This window comes from Meriones unguiculatus, chromosome 16 (genome assembly GCF_030254825.1).
Source record: "Meriones unguiculatus strain TT.TT164.6M chromosome 16, Bangor_MerUng_6.1, whole genome shotgun sequence".
NCBI classification, from domain to species: Eukaryota; Metazoa; Chordata; class Mammalia; order Rodentia; family Muridae; genus Meriones; species Meriones unguiculatus.
Window position 1 is genome coordinate 37,939,683 of NC_083363.1, and position 14,936 is coordinate 37,954,618.

General features: G+C 41.2%; 1 protein-coding gene across 2 annotated transcripts in view; it reads right to left on the reverse strand.

Moving 5' to 3' along the window:
• Nucleotides 1-2,252: 2,252 nt before the first annotated feature.
• The window catches only part of Supt3h (SPT3 homolog, SAGA and STAGA complex component), a 352,056-nt gene continuing 339,372 nt past the window's right edge, over nt 2,253-14,936 (reverse strand). For both annotated transcript variants that reach the window (XM_060369679.1, XM_060369681.1), the window contains one exon: nt 2,253-2,399. In XM_060369679.1, the coding sequence (XP_060225662.1) occupies nt 2,358-2,399 (42 nt within the window). In that variant the 3' untranslated portion in view covers nt 2,253-2,357. The remainder of the gene's footprint in view (nt 2,400-14,936) is intronic.

The window sequence follows — 14,936 nt, forward strand, 5'->3', positions numbered from 1 at the left end:
TTCTTCATTATTTGTGAGTTTATTTATTTTCAAATTTGATCTCAAATACAAGGAATAAACAACAACAAAAACCCACCCAGAAATTGTGCCGATTTAGAGCTGAGCCCCATGTGCAGAAAGTGTGCCATTTACTAGTGCAGTCCATTCAAAGATTTCACTATTATGATTTCACATGGATGCTTTAGGTGTGTCTATCATTAGTATAATTTAGGAATACGTTTGCATTATTATGTGGGATAAATGAGAACCCTGATGTGTCTTGGTGATCTTCTAATAAGTCCAGGGTGGTGAAGTGTGGGATTAGGTTGAAGAGGAAAGATCTTGGATCATAACGCATGGTCTCTTCCTGCCATTACAGAGTGACCCAGGATGGTCACTTTCGCTCTGTAGGCCAGGTTCTTTTTCATCTGTCACTTGCCTTCTCTAACTATGATAATATGTGACACATTAATCTTAAGGAATAGTTTATGGAAGTGTATTTCTGAGATTTTCATTCTGTTAAATTTTATCTATATCACTGTTCACAAAACTTTGTTTTTCTTCAAATTTAGTCTTGTTTAAAAATCTAGGGAAAGAGCCTAAGTGTAGGAAAGAAAAAAAAAGAAACAAAAATATTAATATTAAGCAACTATGGGCACATCTAGGCTCGCTCAGGATAGACACAAACGACCTTGTTTTATTCTAAATTCAGCTTTCTGGCTTATGATGAAAAGTGAAAGGTATTATGTGAACTCACTGGGCAAAACCAGATTTTATAAATAATTACCTGTCAGACAGTTCAAGATAGACAAACATACTCCAGACCAACAAAAACACAGAGCTGTCGTGCTCCTGAGAGAAATGTACATTGAGTCTTCCTTCCCTGGGACTACAAGAAGATTAGGTAGAATAAAATGAAGGGGAAAAACAAAACCTTGAATTTTCAGCCTTGTGCAACTTCCAAATATATAATGTGGGGGCAGAGAAGGGGTTTCAATAGGAAAAATTAGACCCTGAAAATTTTAGGTCTTCTCTAAGCCTGGCAGAGGGGAACCAAATACAGTAAGTGCTGCCATTTTCAAAGTAAGGACGTTTACTGCAGAGTTATAATTTTCCATGATTAGTGATGCCAAGGAAAAGAGGAATGATGATAAAAAGAAAAGTTTAATCATACTTTTCAACAGGCATGGATGCAATTTTTGATATTAAATATCTGCATTTTTTTCTGAAAATGATTACTGCACATCAGGTAAATGACAGTAGTGAGCAGCACGGCGCCAGCAGCCGAGACTCAGAAAGGTTTGCTGCACAGAAAACCTCTGCTCTTCTTCTGTCTCTCTAATCCGAAGCTCTTACTGAATTAAAGACATAACTTCCTCCTTTGCAATTCATATTTAATCAGGAACTGTACCATCGCAGCTGCTATATTTTGGTTTGTTCCCAAGAGTTACACTTCCTCATTTACTAGAGAAAGTACAGATGCCAGACGGGCAGCTCAGCTGCTCCCAGAAAGCAGTGCTTCAACCAGATTCCAGACCAGAGGGAAAACTTTGAAGGGCTTACGTGAAGACCCAAATCCTCATGCTCCTGGCTTTTTGACGATGGTTCTCAAAGGGCATGGAAGCCATGCTCAGTGTGTGTGTGTGTGTGTGTGTGTGTGTGTGTGTGTGTGTGTGCGTGCGTGTGTGCGTGTGTAAACGGGTGTGTGCACCTGCGCATCGTGGCTTGGGGGAGGTTCAGCTGGAAAAGTAGGGAAGTGAAGATGGACACTGCAAGTTCTGTGAGTAGAAGGAGGAAGGCATGAAAATGACCTCTTCAGTGAGTCAGATGAGGGGAGAGGAGGGAGCGGGTGGCTTGTCCCACCAGGTGAATCTTCGATGAGTATACATTTGTAAGAGAACTGCTTCTAAAACACACAGCATCAATGACAGAAAGCACAGTCGCTGCGTCAGTGGGAAGGGTAGACTGACTCATTTTACTTTTGTCTCTTTTGTCCCAAATCTGAATCATAAAAATGCATCATATAAAAGGCAGACTAAACACTGGAGGAAAAAACATACAGCACTGCTTTTAAGATTTATGAGCTGAGGGCAGCAAATCCAGGCCAAATTCAGAATTCAAAATTGTGTTATGTGCATTCTTGTCCACCTACACATCATCCTCAGCATCCTGCCATTAATTAGGCAATGCCCCATTTGGTAAACAAGGCCAAGGAGGCTGGGGAAAGGCTGGAGTCAGACAGTTGGGAGTCAAAAACAAACCAGGCCACTCCCTAGGGCAGGAGAAGGTAAATTTATATTTTATTTTCAGCCGGAACAGGGAAGAATGAGCTCGGCGTGCCACTCCCTCTCTGTGCAGCAGGCACAGCCATGGTCCCCTCAGCAAGCCAGGAAAGCCATCCCACTCCTTCGGTAGGCACTCTGTCAAAGAAAAAGAAATCTGCAATGAATTATCACATCAAGCTGATCGAAGAGAGGATGCAGGGGCTTTCTTCCTGTTTTGTAGACTGCTGGCTACAAGCTAATAGGGTGCTTAATATGAATATTTCTGGTGGCAAAGCTATAGCGACCGTTCTGTCTATTAAAGTCAGTGTGTGGTTAACAAGTGGTTAGCGAGTCTATTTTGGGGAAGTGGGTGATATGCAAAATAAGGCATCCCATTTTGTCCTGTTAATGGACTGGGGTTGGTTCAGCCAAGGAAGAGATGTACTGGGTCTGTTTGTCTTTTGGAAACATGTGTTCTCTATTCAACTTGCTCCACAGTCAGTTCTAACTAAGCATTGTAATAGTCTATAAATTACTGACTCATTACTGTCTTCCCAGGCCTAATTTATAGTCTGGAGTAGAAGGCTGTGGGAACAGACACCAATGGAGGCCTTTCCTCCTCTCTACAGTATGTTGTCAAAGGCACACTGCACATTACTGGCAGTGAGGAAAATGCCTATCTGTAGAAGCACGTGGAGGCGGATATACAGACGCATGGTAGCATAAACTGTCGCTTGTGAAACTGGACACTAGTTGCAACAATACAATGGATTCCAGGTAAAGACAGCAACTCTGCACCTTTCATCTCCTGCTAAGGGTTTTGCATTTTAGAGTGGGAAGACCTGGCTAGCAGTGGCCTCTCATGACTGCGGGAACTCTTACTTTGTGACAAAGAGAAGCACAGCTAAAAGCCAGGACTGAGGATGAAAGCCCCTCCCTGGCATGCTATGTATCATTTAACTGGCAAGAGTAACATCTATACCTTTAACTTATGACTTCAATTTTTGATAACATGTTTTCAAAAAATGTAAAAAATGGCAAAAATTTTATATTAGGACTGCTTGCCTCTCTCAAGCCAACAACCCTGGGGCTAATCAGGAGCCCAGGCACTTTCAGCGCAACATCTCTAGGGCAGCCATCACCCTGTGGGATATCTACAAAGGCGGGCAGCCCAAATTGCTGAACAGGCATCTCTGTGCACAGCTGTACCGCATATGAACCAGGATGAGAGTTGAATGCTGAAAATCACTAAGGGCCAGAGAAAAGAAAAAGGTCAAATGCACCTTCAACCTCTCCAGGGCAGGGTAAGAACAGGGAAACGGAAGCGCCAGCGATTCTTGCCAAGTTCTGAGCCAAGAAGGAACTCACTTTGGGTTTCCCTAACTGACCCCCAAACCCAAACTGCACAGCAGCATGATGCAAGATGCCACTGTGCTTTGCGGGCCAGGAGCCAGGGCCCTGATATCATAAGAAGACATGGCTGTCACGTCCTTTATTGGATGGAAGACAGTCCTTTCTGTGTCCTGTAGCTTCAGGACCACTGCCAGTAACATCCACAAGTCTGAGTCCATGCTGAGTCCATGCCTCATGGCACCCAGTTAAGGCCTTCCTTTCAACCCACAACATTGGGAGTGTGGCTGGTGTTGCAAATGTCTGCCTTTGTCTGCACCTGTCCACTGGGATCCAGAAGGTTCTGGATTCACTGCAGAGTTCCAGGGACGCAGCTGCCAGCATCCCAACCTCTGGTACATCTGTGTACACCCAGAGGGCAGGTTGCTATCCCAGCCCACAGCCTGTCCCTGGCTACCACAGGACATATCATACTCATGTTTTGCAGGTGCAGAGCTTTGGCTATTGAGGTTTCAGGTCTCATCCCCAGCTGAGTGTTCTCCATGTAATCTGAGGAGAAGCCCATCTATGTCATATGCTCTAGAAGGGCAGATGCCAAAGACACTCATTTCAGACTACTGTGCTCAGCCTGTGGGGTCTAGTGAAGGTTTCCTCCAAGTCTATGTGTCATTAGCCCAAATATCACCTGCACAGGCCTTGGGAGACCTAGGGCAATTTCTACCACAGCTTTGGGACTTGGGACCACAGCTGGTGACAAACCTCCCTGATATCATGCATGTCCTTTGGAACCAGGAGATGGTCCATAGCCCTGTGAAAATATTTCTATTTTATGTCTATGAATGTTTTCCCAGGTGTATTGTATGTGTACCCTGTCCTCTGAGTCTAGAAGAAGGTATCAAGCATCCTGAATTGGAGTTACAGATGGTTATGAGCTGCCATGTTGGCGCTGAGAACTGACCCCTAGGTCCTCTGCACAGGCAGAGAGTGCTCTTAGTGACTGAGTTGTTTCTCCAGTTCCTCAAAAAGGAAGCAAATTACTTGGACCATACTGTAAAGTAAAGGAACCTAATGGACATTTACAGAACATTTTACTGAGGAGGCAGAATTCATATTCTTCTCATCAGCCCTTGGAATTTCTCCAGGAAATTGGGCCGTGAATGAAGTCACAATAAACTCAGAAAACCTGAAATCATATTATCTACTTAGATCACAATAGATCAGAATGATGACTAACCAAAAAGAATGTAAGGTATAGAAAGTAAGGCAGATGCTAACTAATGAGTGTACTGAAAGAGCCAGCAGGGAAATGAACATTTTTGAAACAAATGAAAGTGACAACACACCAAATGTGAGAGCTGTAATAGATCAGGAAAGTCAATGACAATTTCCAGTGTCAAAACAATAGAGATACCTCAAACAGAGAGCATTTTCCTATAGTACAGGCCAGGGGCTCAGCCTTGACTGAGCACCCAGTTATGATGCCTCCAAAAGGCTTATAGGAGAGTGATAAGTTCAGCTCTTGACTCTGATAGTCTACATTTTTCAAGCACAATGGCACCCCTTCATGTAACCTCATACTTGAAACACAGGGTGAGGTATGTGGACCCGTTAGTGAAGTGGGTTTCTTCCTACAGGTGAATGGATAGTGGTCTCTGCTTGGGGAGAGAGGCTTAGTGAGAGATGGAGTCTTGGCTTGTTTATATGACAAATGACCAGGTTTAACCTTTCCAGGGGGCTGGGATGAAATGGCTTTTTAAGTATTGAGAAGGAGCCTTTCCAGAGGTTGATCCACTGTCACATTTGGGTTATCACCATCCTTTACACAGATCACAGGCTTTAAAGAAAGCTCCTCCAGGAGCCATGGCGGAGGGGAAAGCCAAGTAAAGAGCCGAGTCTGGTTTCTACCAGCTCTTCTTTTCTAGTCCCAACACAAAAGAAAAAACAAGCATGTGGACTCAGGGAAGGGAAGTCAGTCAGCTCCCCATGGCCTCCTGCCAGAACCACTGCTCCAGCCTTTAGATGTGTGATGGACGGACGGAGCCTATGGAAGGGAAGCATGGGAACATCTCAAATTTGGCATCTTTTCATGTAAAGAAAGCAACTCTACAGGAAGGCAGAGGAAGACAACTCATCTCTGTGTCAACTGTGAGTTTCATGTATTTGTGCTGTGAATGTAGAAACTAAATTTAAACACTGCCTGTGAGGCCTTCCAGAACACACATTCTCACAAATTGCTTTGTAGCTCACTTTCTTCTGTCGAATCCTATGAATGAGTCCCAGGCTCACATCTTTATACACATTTCTGATTATAAGAAGTCAGACTGGCTAGAAACAGCCACCTGTGAGCTTTATTTCCATCAAAACAAGCTGCTCTCCATGGTCATTTGCTACTTTGTGGATCTGTTGAAAGCCTAAACCTTTCAGCTTCTCCTAGTTAGCTACAAAGATGATAATGATAATAAAAACATTGTATTTTACAATTTCTGGTTGTTTTTATACTTTTTAAAATTGAGAGTGCAGCTGGTTGCAAGTTTTTGACATTAGTATCAATGGGCAGTGCCGGGATGTGAATTTATCAGTAGAGGCAGGCAGAGTGTGCACAGGGCCCCGGGCCTTTCACTTTCAGAATACTACATTGTTTTGTTATCTGTACATGCATAAACTAGTGAACACACTATTTCCAAATTGGGTTATTCCTGTTTTCATGGGTTATACCCAAAAGTTACCCTGCTATTCCAGTACACATTGTTGAACGTTTTATGTGCCATGTACTTGATAAATCAGTACCTTTAGATCAGAGCCCTTCCTCCTTCTTCCTAGCTCAGACTTAGATTTAATTTTACTCTCACTGTACCTGATTTCTGCTTTTCAAACTTCCCATACAAAAAAAGCAATCATTCCACTGTCCCAGGCCCCAAACCCCTACAAATACTTCATTTATCCAAGGCTTCACAAAGGCAGTTTGGGTTCCACTGGGTTCCTATACATCAGATTTTGGCCGAGCTTTACTGAGCCCTGCTCTGTGTAAACTGCAGTATGCTGGGTGGTGTAAGGACACAGAGACAATGGAGACAGACCTTGGTATTACTGTGCTTCCAGTTGAACATCATATTCATTGCAATAAAGAAAATGTGCAAAATAGCTATTCTTAAGGAAGAAAAAGAGAAAACAAAGTGGCCTTTCTGTTTGTTTTTAATCTAAACAATATTTAATTTTAGATAAAAATATAAAGCATGGGATTTCTTAATATTTCTCAAAGGATGGAGAAAAAGATGAAAAATGTGGGGATACATGGTTTGTGAAGCATTTTCATGTCCATATCTAATTTGAGCCTTACCACAAACAAGTTCAAAGGGTCTCACGTTTTAGAAGTGTATGACTAGTGAGTGGTGGATTTAGGATTTAAAACATGGAACCCACATTCTTCCCATATTCCAGTCTTACATTCAAACAAAATACCCCCACCCATCTATCATAATTTATTCTCTCTGGATTACTATTGACACATAACAAACTCAGTTCTTGCTAAACATGACTTAGGGAGTAAATTAAGATTTAAAATCCATCAGGCTGATACTAAATTTCAGAGTGCAGGGACAGTTCTTGGAGGCATTCCCAACCAGGACTTACTCTTCAAGGTGTATTGAAGAATACTATTTAGAAAACCGCATCCAAATCATTTGGGGAGCTTAAAAACAAACAAACAAACAAACAAACATCCCAAACAAATCTTCAAAGTTGGACAACATAAGTGCTGAAGAGAGGGTCCAGTCAGTAAAAAGCTGGGCCTGGTCGTGGGCCTGGTGATCTCAGTGCTGGGGAATCAGGTTCAGGCAGATCCCTGGGGCTTTGCTTCCTTGGTGTTTTCGGCTAACTGTACTACTTAGTGAGCTCTAGGCTAGTGAGAAACCTGTCTCAAAAGAAAGTGGACACGAGTACTACTGAGGACCCATGATCAAGGTTGTCTACTGACACTAACACACACACACACACACACACACACACACACACACACACACACAAACACAGCTGGAGCACTTAGGGTCTAGTGTGATTTCGAAGCACACCCTTCGGTTTTGGAGGTAAAGTGAGGGCTGCTAAGGTGGTAGCGTGGATATATGATTAATAGGACCCCAAGATGGTTTGTCTGTGAACAGCCACATTCAGAATCTGTTGTGACTGAGCAACAAATGGTATATCTCAGTGATAACCTAACAAGAATATCTGTGAACTTAGTGCTCCCATACAGCTTCTCCCGGAGAATTGGTGGTCTCTCCAGTGTAGTATTTCTCACTTTAAGCTGTCTACAGACTGTGCTTTCTTCCCAGATGCTGAGGGGCCATCCTTAAGGGACAGAGCTAGGTTGCTAGCCACAACATGTTTAATACCATGCTCAAAGGCATTTGGAAAGTAAGCCTGTGGAACTAAGTTGAATAATGCCTTTGCAAACATCTACAATCAAGGCACAATAGTACTCTAGAATTAAATTATGTCTCTGTGAATTTCTAAAGCCCAATTTTCAGCGGATGAAGACAGTAATGCCCAAAGGGAGTAGTCCATCCATGGTGCTATAGGGAGAGCCTGGGGACCCTGGCCCAGTCTGGTGCTCTTCACAGACACTTCTTACCCTGCCCAGAGCTATGTATTTATCTTTAACAGGGAAAACAGATGTAGGCAGGCAAAGAAATGGTTTCATTGTTTTTTTTTTTTTTTTGTTGTTTGGTTAAGACCCTTGGGAGTGGAACAAAAGTAGAGGGAGTAGAGGATGGGGACTTGATGCCTCAAATAGTACAGCAGGGTAGCTAGAGGTTTCTGTCCTGTTTATGACTCTTGTATAGAGTGGATTCACAATGCTCAGAGGGCCATTCCATCCCTGAATGCTATAAGGAATAATTTTGATAAATGGATGAAATATCTAAACAGTTAGGATAAAATTGGGTGAGGCTTCTGCAGTGTGTATCTTTAGAACATTTGAGATACCCGTAGGTTTCTGGTCAAGTCTTATCAAAGCTGTGCCTGGTGTCTGATTCAAGGTTAGATGCATACCACAGCCTGCCTGGATCTGTTTGGATTTGGCCACTTTGGCAGAATAAGTGACAATAAAAAGGTTTGGGTTATACATTCATTAAGTGTAGGATAGACTATCTGCCACAGAAAAGTGCCATGGACAGTCTCCTGAGTGCTTCATCCCACAAGGCTGAGACTGGCTTGACAGTCTTGCCTGGCTCTGCTGGGAGAGAATGCCAGGGAGGCAGTGGTTTATACTGGGATGATGGTTTTCATAAGACCTTGCTAAATGTCCGGCTTACTGGACATCCAGCTGAGCTGGGGCTGTGAAGGCGGCACTTTTCTGAATTTTACGTGTCAATGTGTCACGGGTCAATTGAGTCAGCTTTCTCTCTGCCTCACTGTACTCCCACTTTTTAGAGTGGGCAGGTTGTTTGTCCACCACCAGCCTTTTCATTTAAAATACTCTTTTCATCCAGTTTTTAATACTTACAGTAATGGTTTAGTAAGCCTAGAAGAGTGTGTTTCTGATGTTTTCAAAAAGACCCATGTCCATGCTTGCCCTCACTGCCTCCCCTCTGTCCTTCAAGCTGCTCCTCTTACATTTATATGCTGTTTACACTTTGTACGTGAGAGAAAGCAGACTGTATTTGTCTAGGACTAGCTGCTTTTGCTTAGCATGATCTTCAGTTTCACCCATTTTCCTATAATTGACAGATGACTGCCTAAAACTCCACTATGCATTTACATACTGGTGAGAACTAGCCTCTTCTCTATCTCTCTTCCTACAGCACTGCTGTAGACTCTATCAAGTTGTTTCAGCCATGCCCCTGTGGGTTTGCTGGATTCAACATCTGAGCCTCTTCTTGGTCCCTACACTTGCCTAGGAAAATGAATGTCCTCAGAGCCCATTGCTTTGCTTTAATATAAAAACTTTGAAGCCCCGGGACTTCATATCAAAGCTATGTAATAGTTTCTTAAAAGATAAAATATGCCTCCTTTCTTTGCGGCTGTGTCTGCGTGTGGCCAAGAGATTTAATTATAATGAATAAAACTGAATGGTGGTCTCAGACATTTAAAATCAAAGTGAAAATCATGGCTGAATCTCATTAGCAAGCATAAATACAAATAGGCACAGCTTGTCTGCAACACTGCCATGCGACTTATTCCTTTAGATAACTTCATTCCAGCTCTGACCTTTCAGAGAGTCTAAACTAAAACACATGATGGACAGTTTTGTAAATGTGCAAGGCTCTTCATCAAATGTTTTCCTTTTTCTAGACTTCCCCCATGTAATAGATATCCTGTGAAAAGTCATGGTTGCACCTAGTCAGACAGCGCAGCCTGATTTAAGAGCAGCAGGGGAAAGTGGCCTTTAAATAAGAGGTCTTCTTTGGCTGGCAAAAATTGGAAAAGCCACGATACAGCATTGAGATCTATTCTACTGTATGTACCTGGGATTCATAAACCTAGAGGGACCTGCCTGCCTGCCTGGATCTGCAGAGACGTCTTAGTATATAGCTCAGGCTGTCCTCAGCCTCTGCCTGTGTCAGCCTCCCAAGCACTGGAATTACAAATGTGCGCTTCCATACACTTTATCCTTTTAGTGAGCCACCGTGTAGTTGCTGGGAATTGAACTCAGGACCTCTGGGAGAGCAGGCAGTGCTGTTCACCACTGAGCCATGTCTACAGCCCACTTTGTAAATTTTGTGAAGGCTGTGTTCTAACTGTGTCTCAGATTCTTACTTTATTAAATGCTTGGGATATTGCCAAATTGGTTTGGCCTTATAAATACAAAAATTGCTAAATGTAGTTATTAGAAGCTATCATTTCTAATTGTCCAGGTCATTTCAAATTGTAGGAGAAATATGTTAGTTGTTGTTCCTATTAAGCAAAATAATTAAGTGGCTGGTATAAGCCATATTGTGTTTTAGAACAATTTTTTTTTTTTTTTTTGTAAATGTCAACTTTAGCAATTTCATGGCATGGAAAGTGTATAATTCCCATGTAAACACCATTCTTTCCACAATACCATATAAACTTAAACACATTAGAGTTCATAATTAATGCCAGTAATATGAAGTTTTCATTCAGCTACTTTATGAATAATCAAAATACAGAGGTCTACCATTGTCCCAAGCAGCAAACACATCTATAATATACGTGAAAGGTGCCAAGTTAGCAGGAATTATTAACAGAAACAACAAAGATAGGGGGCTCAGCTCTATCAACCATTAACTCTCATTTTTCTTAATTGACCAGTTGCTCCTGAAGGCATAGAATTGCTATTTGATTTATCTTTCTGTGTTTAGGGTATAACGAATGTTGAAGGATTAATCAAATTCAGCAGCACATCAAAAAGATCATACTCCTCAATGGAAATGCTTTCAATCCAGGGATACCAGCGCTATCAACTCATGAAACCAACAAACATAAAGAGTACATTAAAAGAATAAAGGACAAAAATAATGATCTTGTTAAATACAGAAAAAAAATGGGTAAGATTCAGAATCCCTTCATGATGATAAGAAAGCAGGCACAGAAGTATCACAATTCATCAAATAAGGGCTGAGCATGAAAGGGCCAAAGCCAACACCATAACACCAGCAGCACAAGGCTGTCATATTGCTCTCATTTGGCATAGTGCTAGGGGGTTTAACAATTAGGCAAGAAAAAGAAAAAAAAAAAAAACATAAACACAGGAAGAAGGATGCTAAATGGTCTGTTTACAGATGGCATGATCCTATATGTACCCAAACCTAAATATGCCACAAAAATTTTTAAGTTTTTAGTTATGAGTAGCAAGATGCAAAATGAAACATAAAATAGCTGTATTAATGATCTGCTGGGTAAGAAATCTTGAAAGCAATTCCATCACAATAAAATAACTAGGAAGAAACTTAACAAAGACCGCTCTACTATAAATTACAAGACAACGATAAAAGAAATAAAAGAACACAAAGAGAGAAAGAGCTCCTGTGTTCATGTATTGGAAGAATTAACTGTTCAAATGTCCACTAACCAAAAGTAATTTGCAGATTCAATTTTATCCTCTTCACAGAATTGTAAAAATAACCTTAAAATTCATATGCAATCACAAAAGACATTAAGGAGCCAAGGCAAGCTTGAGCAAAAAGAATAAAGCTAGAGGTACTATAAAATTTGTTTTCAGGGTGTACTGCAGTCATAGTACGCAAAACAGTCAGTACAAAACAGATACAGACACTAATAGAAAACTGAGAAGCAAATCTGCACATCCATGCCAACAAATTCTTGACAAAGGTGCCCAAAATATACACTGAAGAAAATATACACTGCCTCTGCAAAAAGTGGTCCTGAAAAAAGCCTCAGGAAGGAGAATAAAACTTGATCGTTCTCTTTCACCTCCTACAGAAACGAACTCAAAACCTACCTAAACTCTTAAAGAAAACAAAATCTAGCTATTCCAGCAAGATGGATGGAATAGGAAGACATGGTAGGTCTGGTATGTTAGTTGCTTTCCTTTGGTTGTGAGACCTGAGAGAGACAAGTTACAAGGAGGCAAGGTTATTTTGGCTCATGCTTTCAGAAGATTTGGTCCAACATGGCAGAGGGTCATCAAAGACCACGTTCCTTATCCAAACCAGGAAGCAGATGGAAAAAGGCTGCTTTTGCTGGCTTTTCCCACTTCCTTCTTCTATTCCATCTGCACATTCTCAGCCTGGTTGGATTGTGCTGCCTATATTCAGGGAGCCCTTTATGTGGTCTAATCCTAGACATACTCTAAGGTATGTCCTACTTATCTCTTAGGAGGTGGTTCCCAGTCCAACCAAGTTGACAAGATTAACTGTCACAAGTCCACCTTTGTCAGTTTGATACCCACATACATCTCCTTAAATCTTAACATTCCATACCTGTTGGCCCATAAGAAAAAATATCTAAGTCCATCTCCAAGAGCTCTCACAGTCTTAATAGTTTCAACGCTATTCAGAGTGTACTCTGAAATGCAAACATGGGTCACTAAGAATCAAAACCAAGTGCCATACTTACAAAATATCACTGTATGAAATGGTAAAATTCCCATTCAAATAGAGAAGAAAAGGACAAAAGCAAAGAAGGATTAGTTGGAAGCAAGGCTAAAATCCATTAGAGCAAACATTCCTTCAGCTCTATGTCTAGCAGAAGACTAAAAACAAACACAAACAAACAAGCAAGAAAAACAAACAAACCTGTGCAGCCTGTGCCAATCAAAAAACACAACACAGGAGTCAGAACATATCCAGGAATACATGCTTGCCCATGGTTGATACCAACTTCATTGAACAGCATATAAATTATAATTCAGGTTCTTAAAAGGTTTTGAAGCTAATGGCCACTCAAAATGATGCATGAACAAGATACCATAGTTATTATCATATTTGGTATGAAAAGGCATGTTTCTGTGTGAACCTGCTATCATCCATCTATTCATTCATCAAATGCACCACTGACAGAGCAGGGTCATGGGGTGGGGGTGGTTGCTGTTTTCTGTGGGAGGGATCTGATGCGGGAAACTCATCCTGAACAAGAGCTGACACTCATGATGAAGGTCATACTAGAATATAACAGACATCAGATGAGGCGGTGGCAGAGGCAGATGGTTTTGGCTATGGAGGCTTCTGGGAGAAAGCGCCACAACTGAAACATGAGCTGTGAGTGAAAGGTGATAAACAGGAGACAAGAATGCCCTAGGTTAGACTTTGAGGAAGAACATGATTCATTTTGTTCTTAAATAACCATTTATGGTGAATACACATTAAATCCAAGACACCAACCCAAAATGTTTGTACTGGAAGGGCTAACAAAGTCACCTAAGAAACACTCATGTTACAGAAGCATGTTATTGTTTTGAAACACTGCTGCAGGGCGTAGCATAAATTCTTTTTTTTTTTGTTGTTGTTTGTCTTTTTGTTTGTTTGTTTTTGGAGAGAGAGTTTCTCTGTCCTGGACTACCTTTGTAGACCAGGCTGGCTTTGAACTTAGAGATCTGACTACCTCTGCCTCCCTGAGTGCTGGAATTACAGGTATGTGTCACTGTGCCTGGCTAAATTCTTTATATTAATTTAAACTATTTCCTCAGCATTTATTTGGAAACTGAATGCAACAGCTGCAGACTGACAATTGAAGGCATGCTTTTCCCATGCCTCTGCATCTTTTTTGCCAAGTTAGATGTTCTGGTAGCACTGGGAGCATATTCTTTTAACCTGCAAATATTACACCCTTATAAGTTCTGTAACAACCAACAGAATTTCTATGGATACTTACAGTTTGCCTTAGCTATTCTGAAGTTTTGCCTCCAAAATATTATGAACAAAAAGTTTCCTATGGTGTGAAAGCATACTAAGAAAAGAGCTATCATGTTAAATGACTGAAAGAACCATCTTAAGACAGATATGGTATCTATGGGAACCTACGATATGGTACAGTAGGGGAGTGCTCACTTTGTTAGGTACTGAGTAAATTCTATGGGTAGACTTTAGGGTCCACAGTAATTAAGTGCTTGCACAGACCTAGATCCCCTTGACATGCTATTGTCTCAGTCAACTGTTTACTGATCATATTATTTTGAAGATAGCAAGGAAGTTTAGATTTATAAAGAATGAATGGTCTAGTTGTACTTTTATTGAGATAATTTAAAGATACTCAGTTTCAATATATTCAATTTAATTAACATATTCAAAATATGTAATTTCATTAGTTAAGCACAGATCTTTAGAAGGCCTAGGCAAAATTCAGCACCAATTCTACAAAGAGCTGGCCAAAGCTGAGATCAGAGTTATTCTTACAAAAACCAGATCTGACATTTCATGAACTCCTACTACGATCTTGGAAGACTGGAAGAATTCTTCCTCTCTGTATTCTGTTTGTGCAGCCCTTGAATGGAATGGAAACAGTACTGCACTAAGTGCAGCTTTAGGCTGTACAGTCTCTACCCTGGAATGACTCAAAGAACCACTTCAATCAGGCTACAGGAGAAGGGAAGAAGGGTCGTTTTGCAAATGTGTCTGCACCTCTCCAGCCCATCTGTTGGTGGCAGTGATGGCAGACTAGTCCTTTACACACAGGACCAGCTGACCTCCTGTGACTGTAGCCAGCATCCTGTGCAGCTGAGCTGTGGGAGGTCAGAGAGAGAGAGAGAAAGACAGAGAGAGACACACACACACAGAGACAGCTCATGTACACAGAGCTGCCTGGAGAAAAGATGGAAGAAAAATAAACAAACGTAAAGAAATATAGTATTTCAATCAAACTCTGAAATTTGTAAAAGTGGTTTTGGTCTTTATATAATAAAAATATTTATCCAAGAAACTCTGAGTT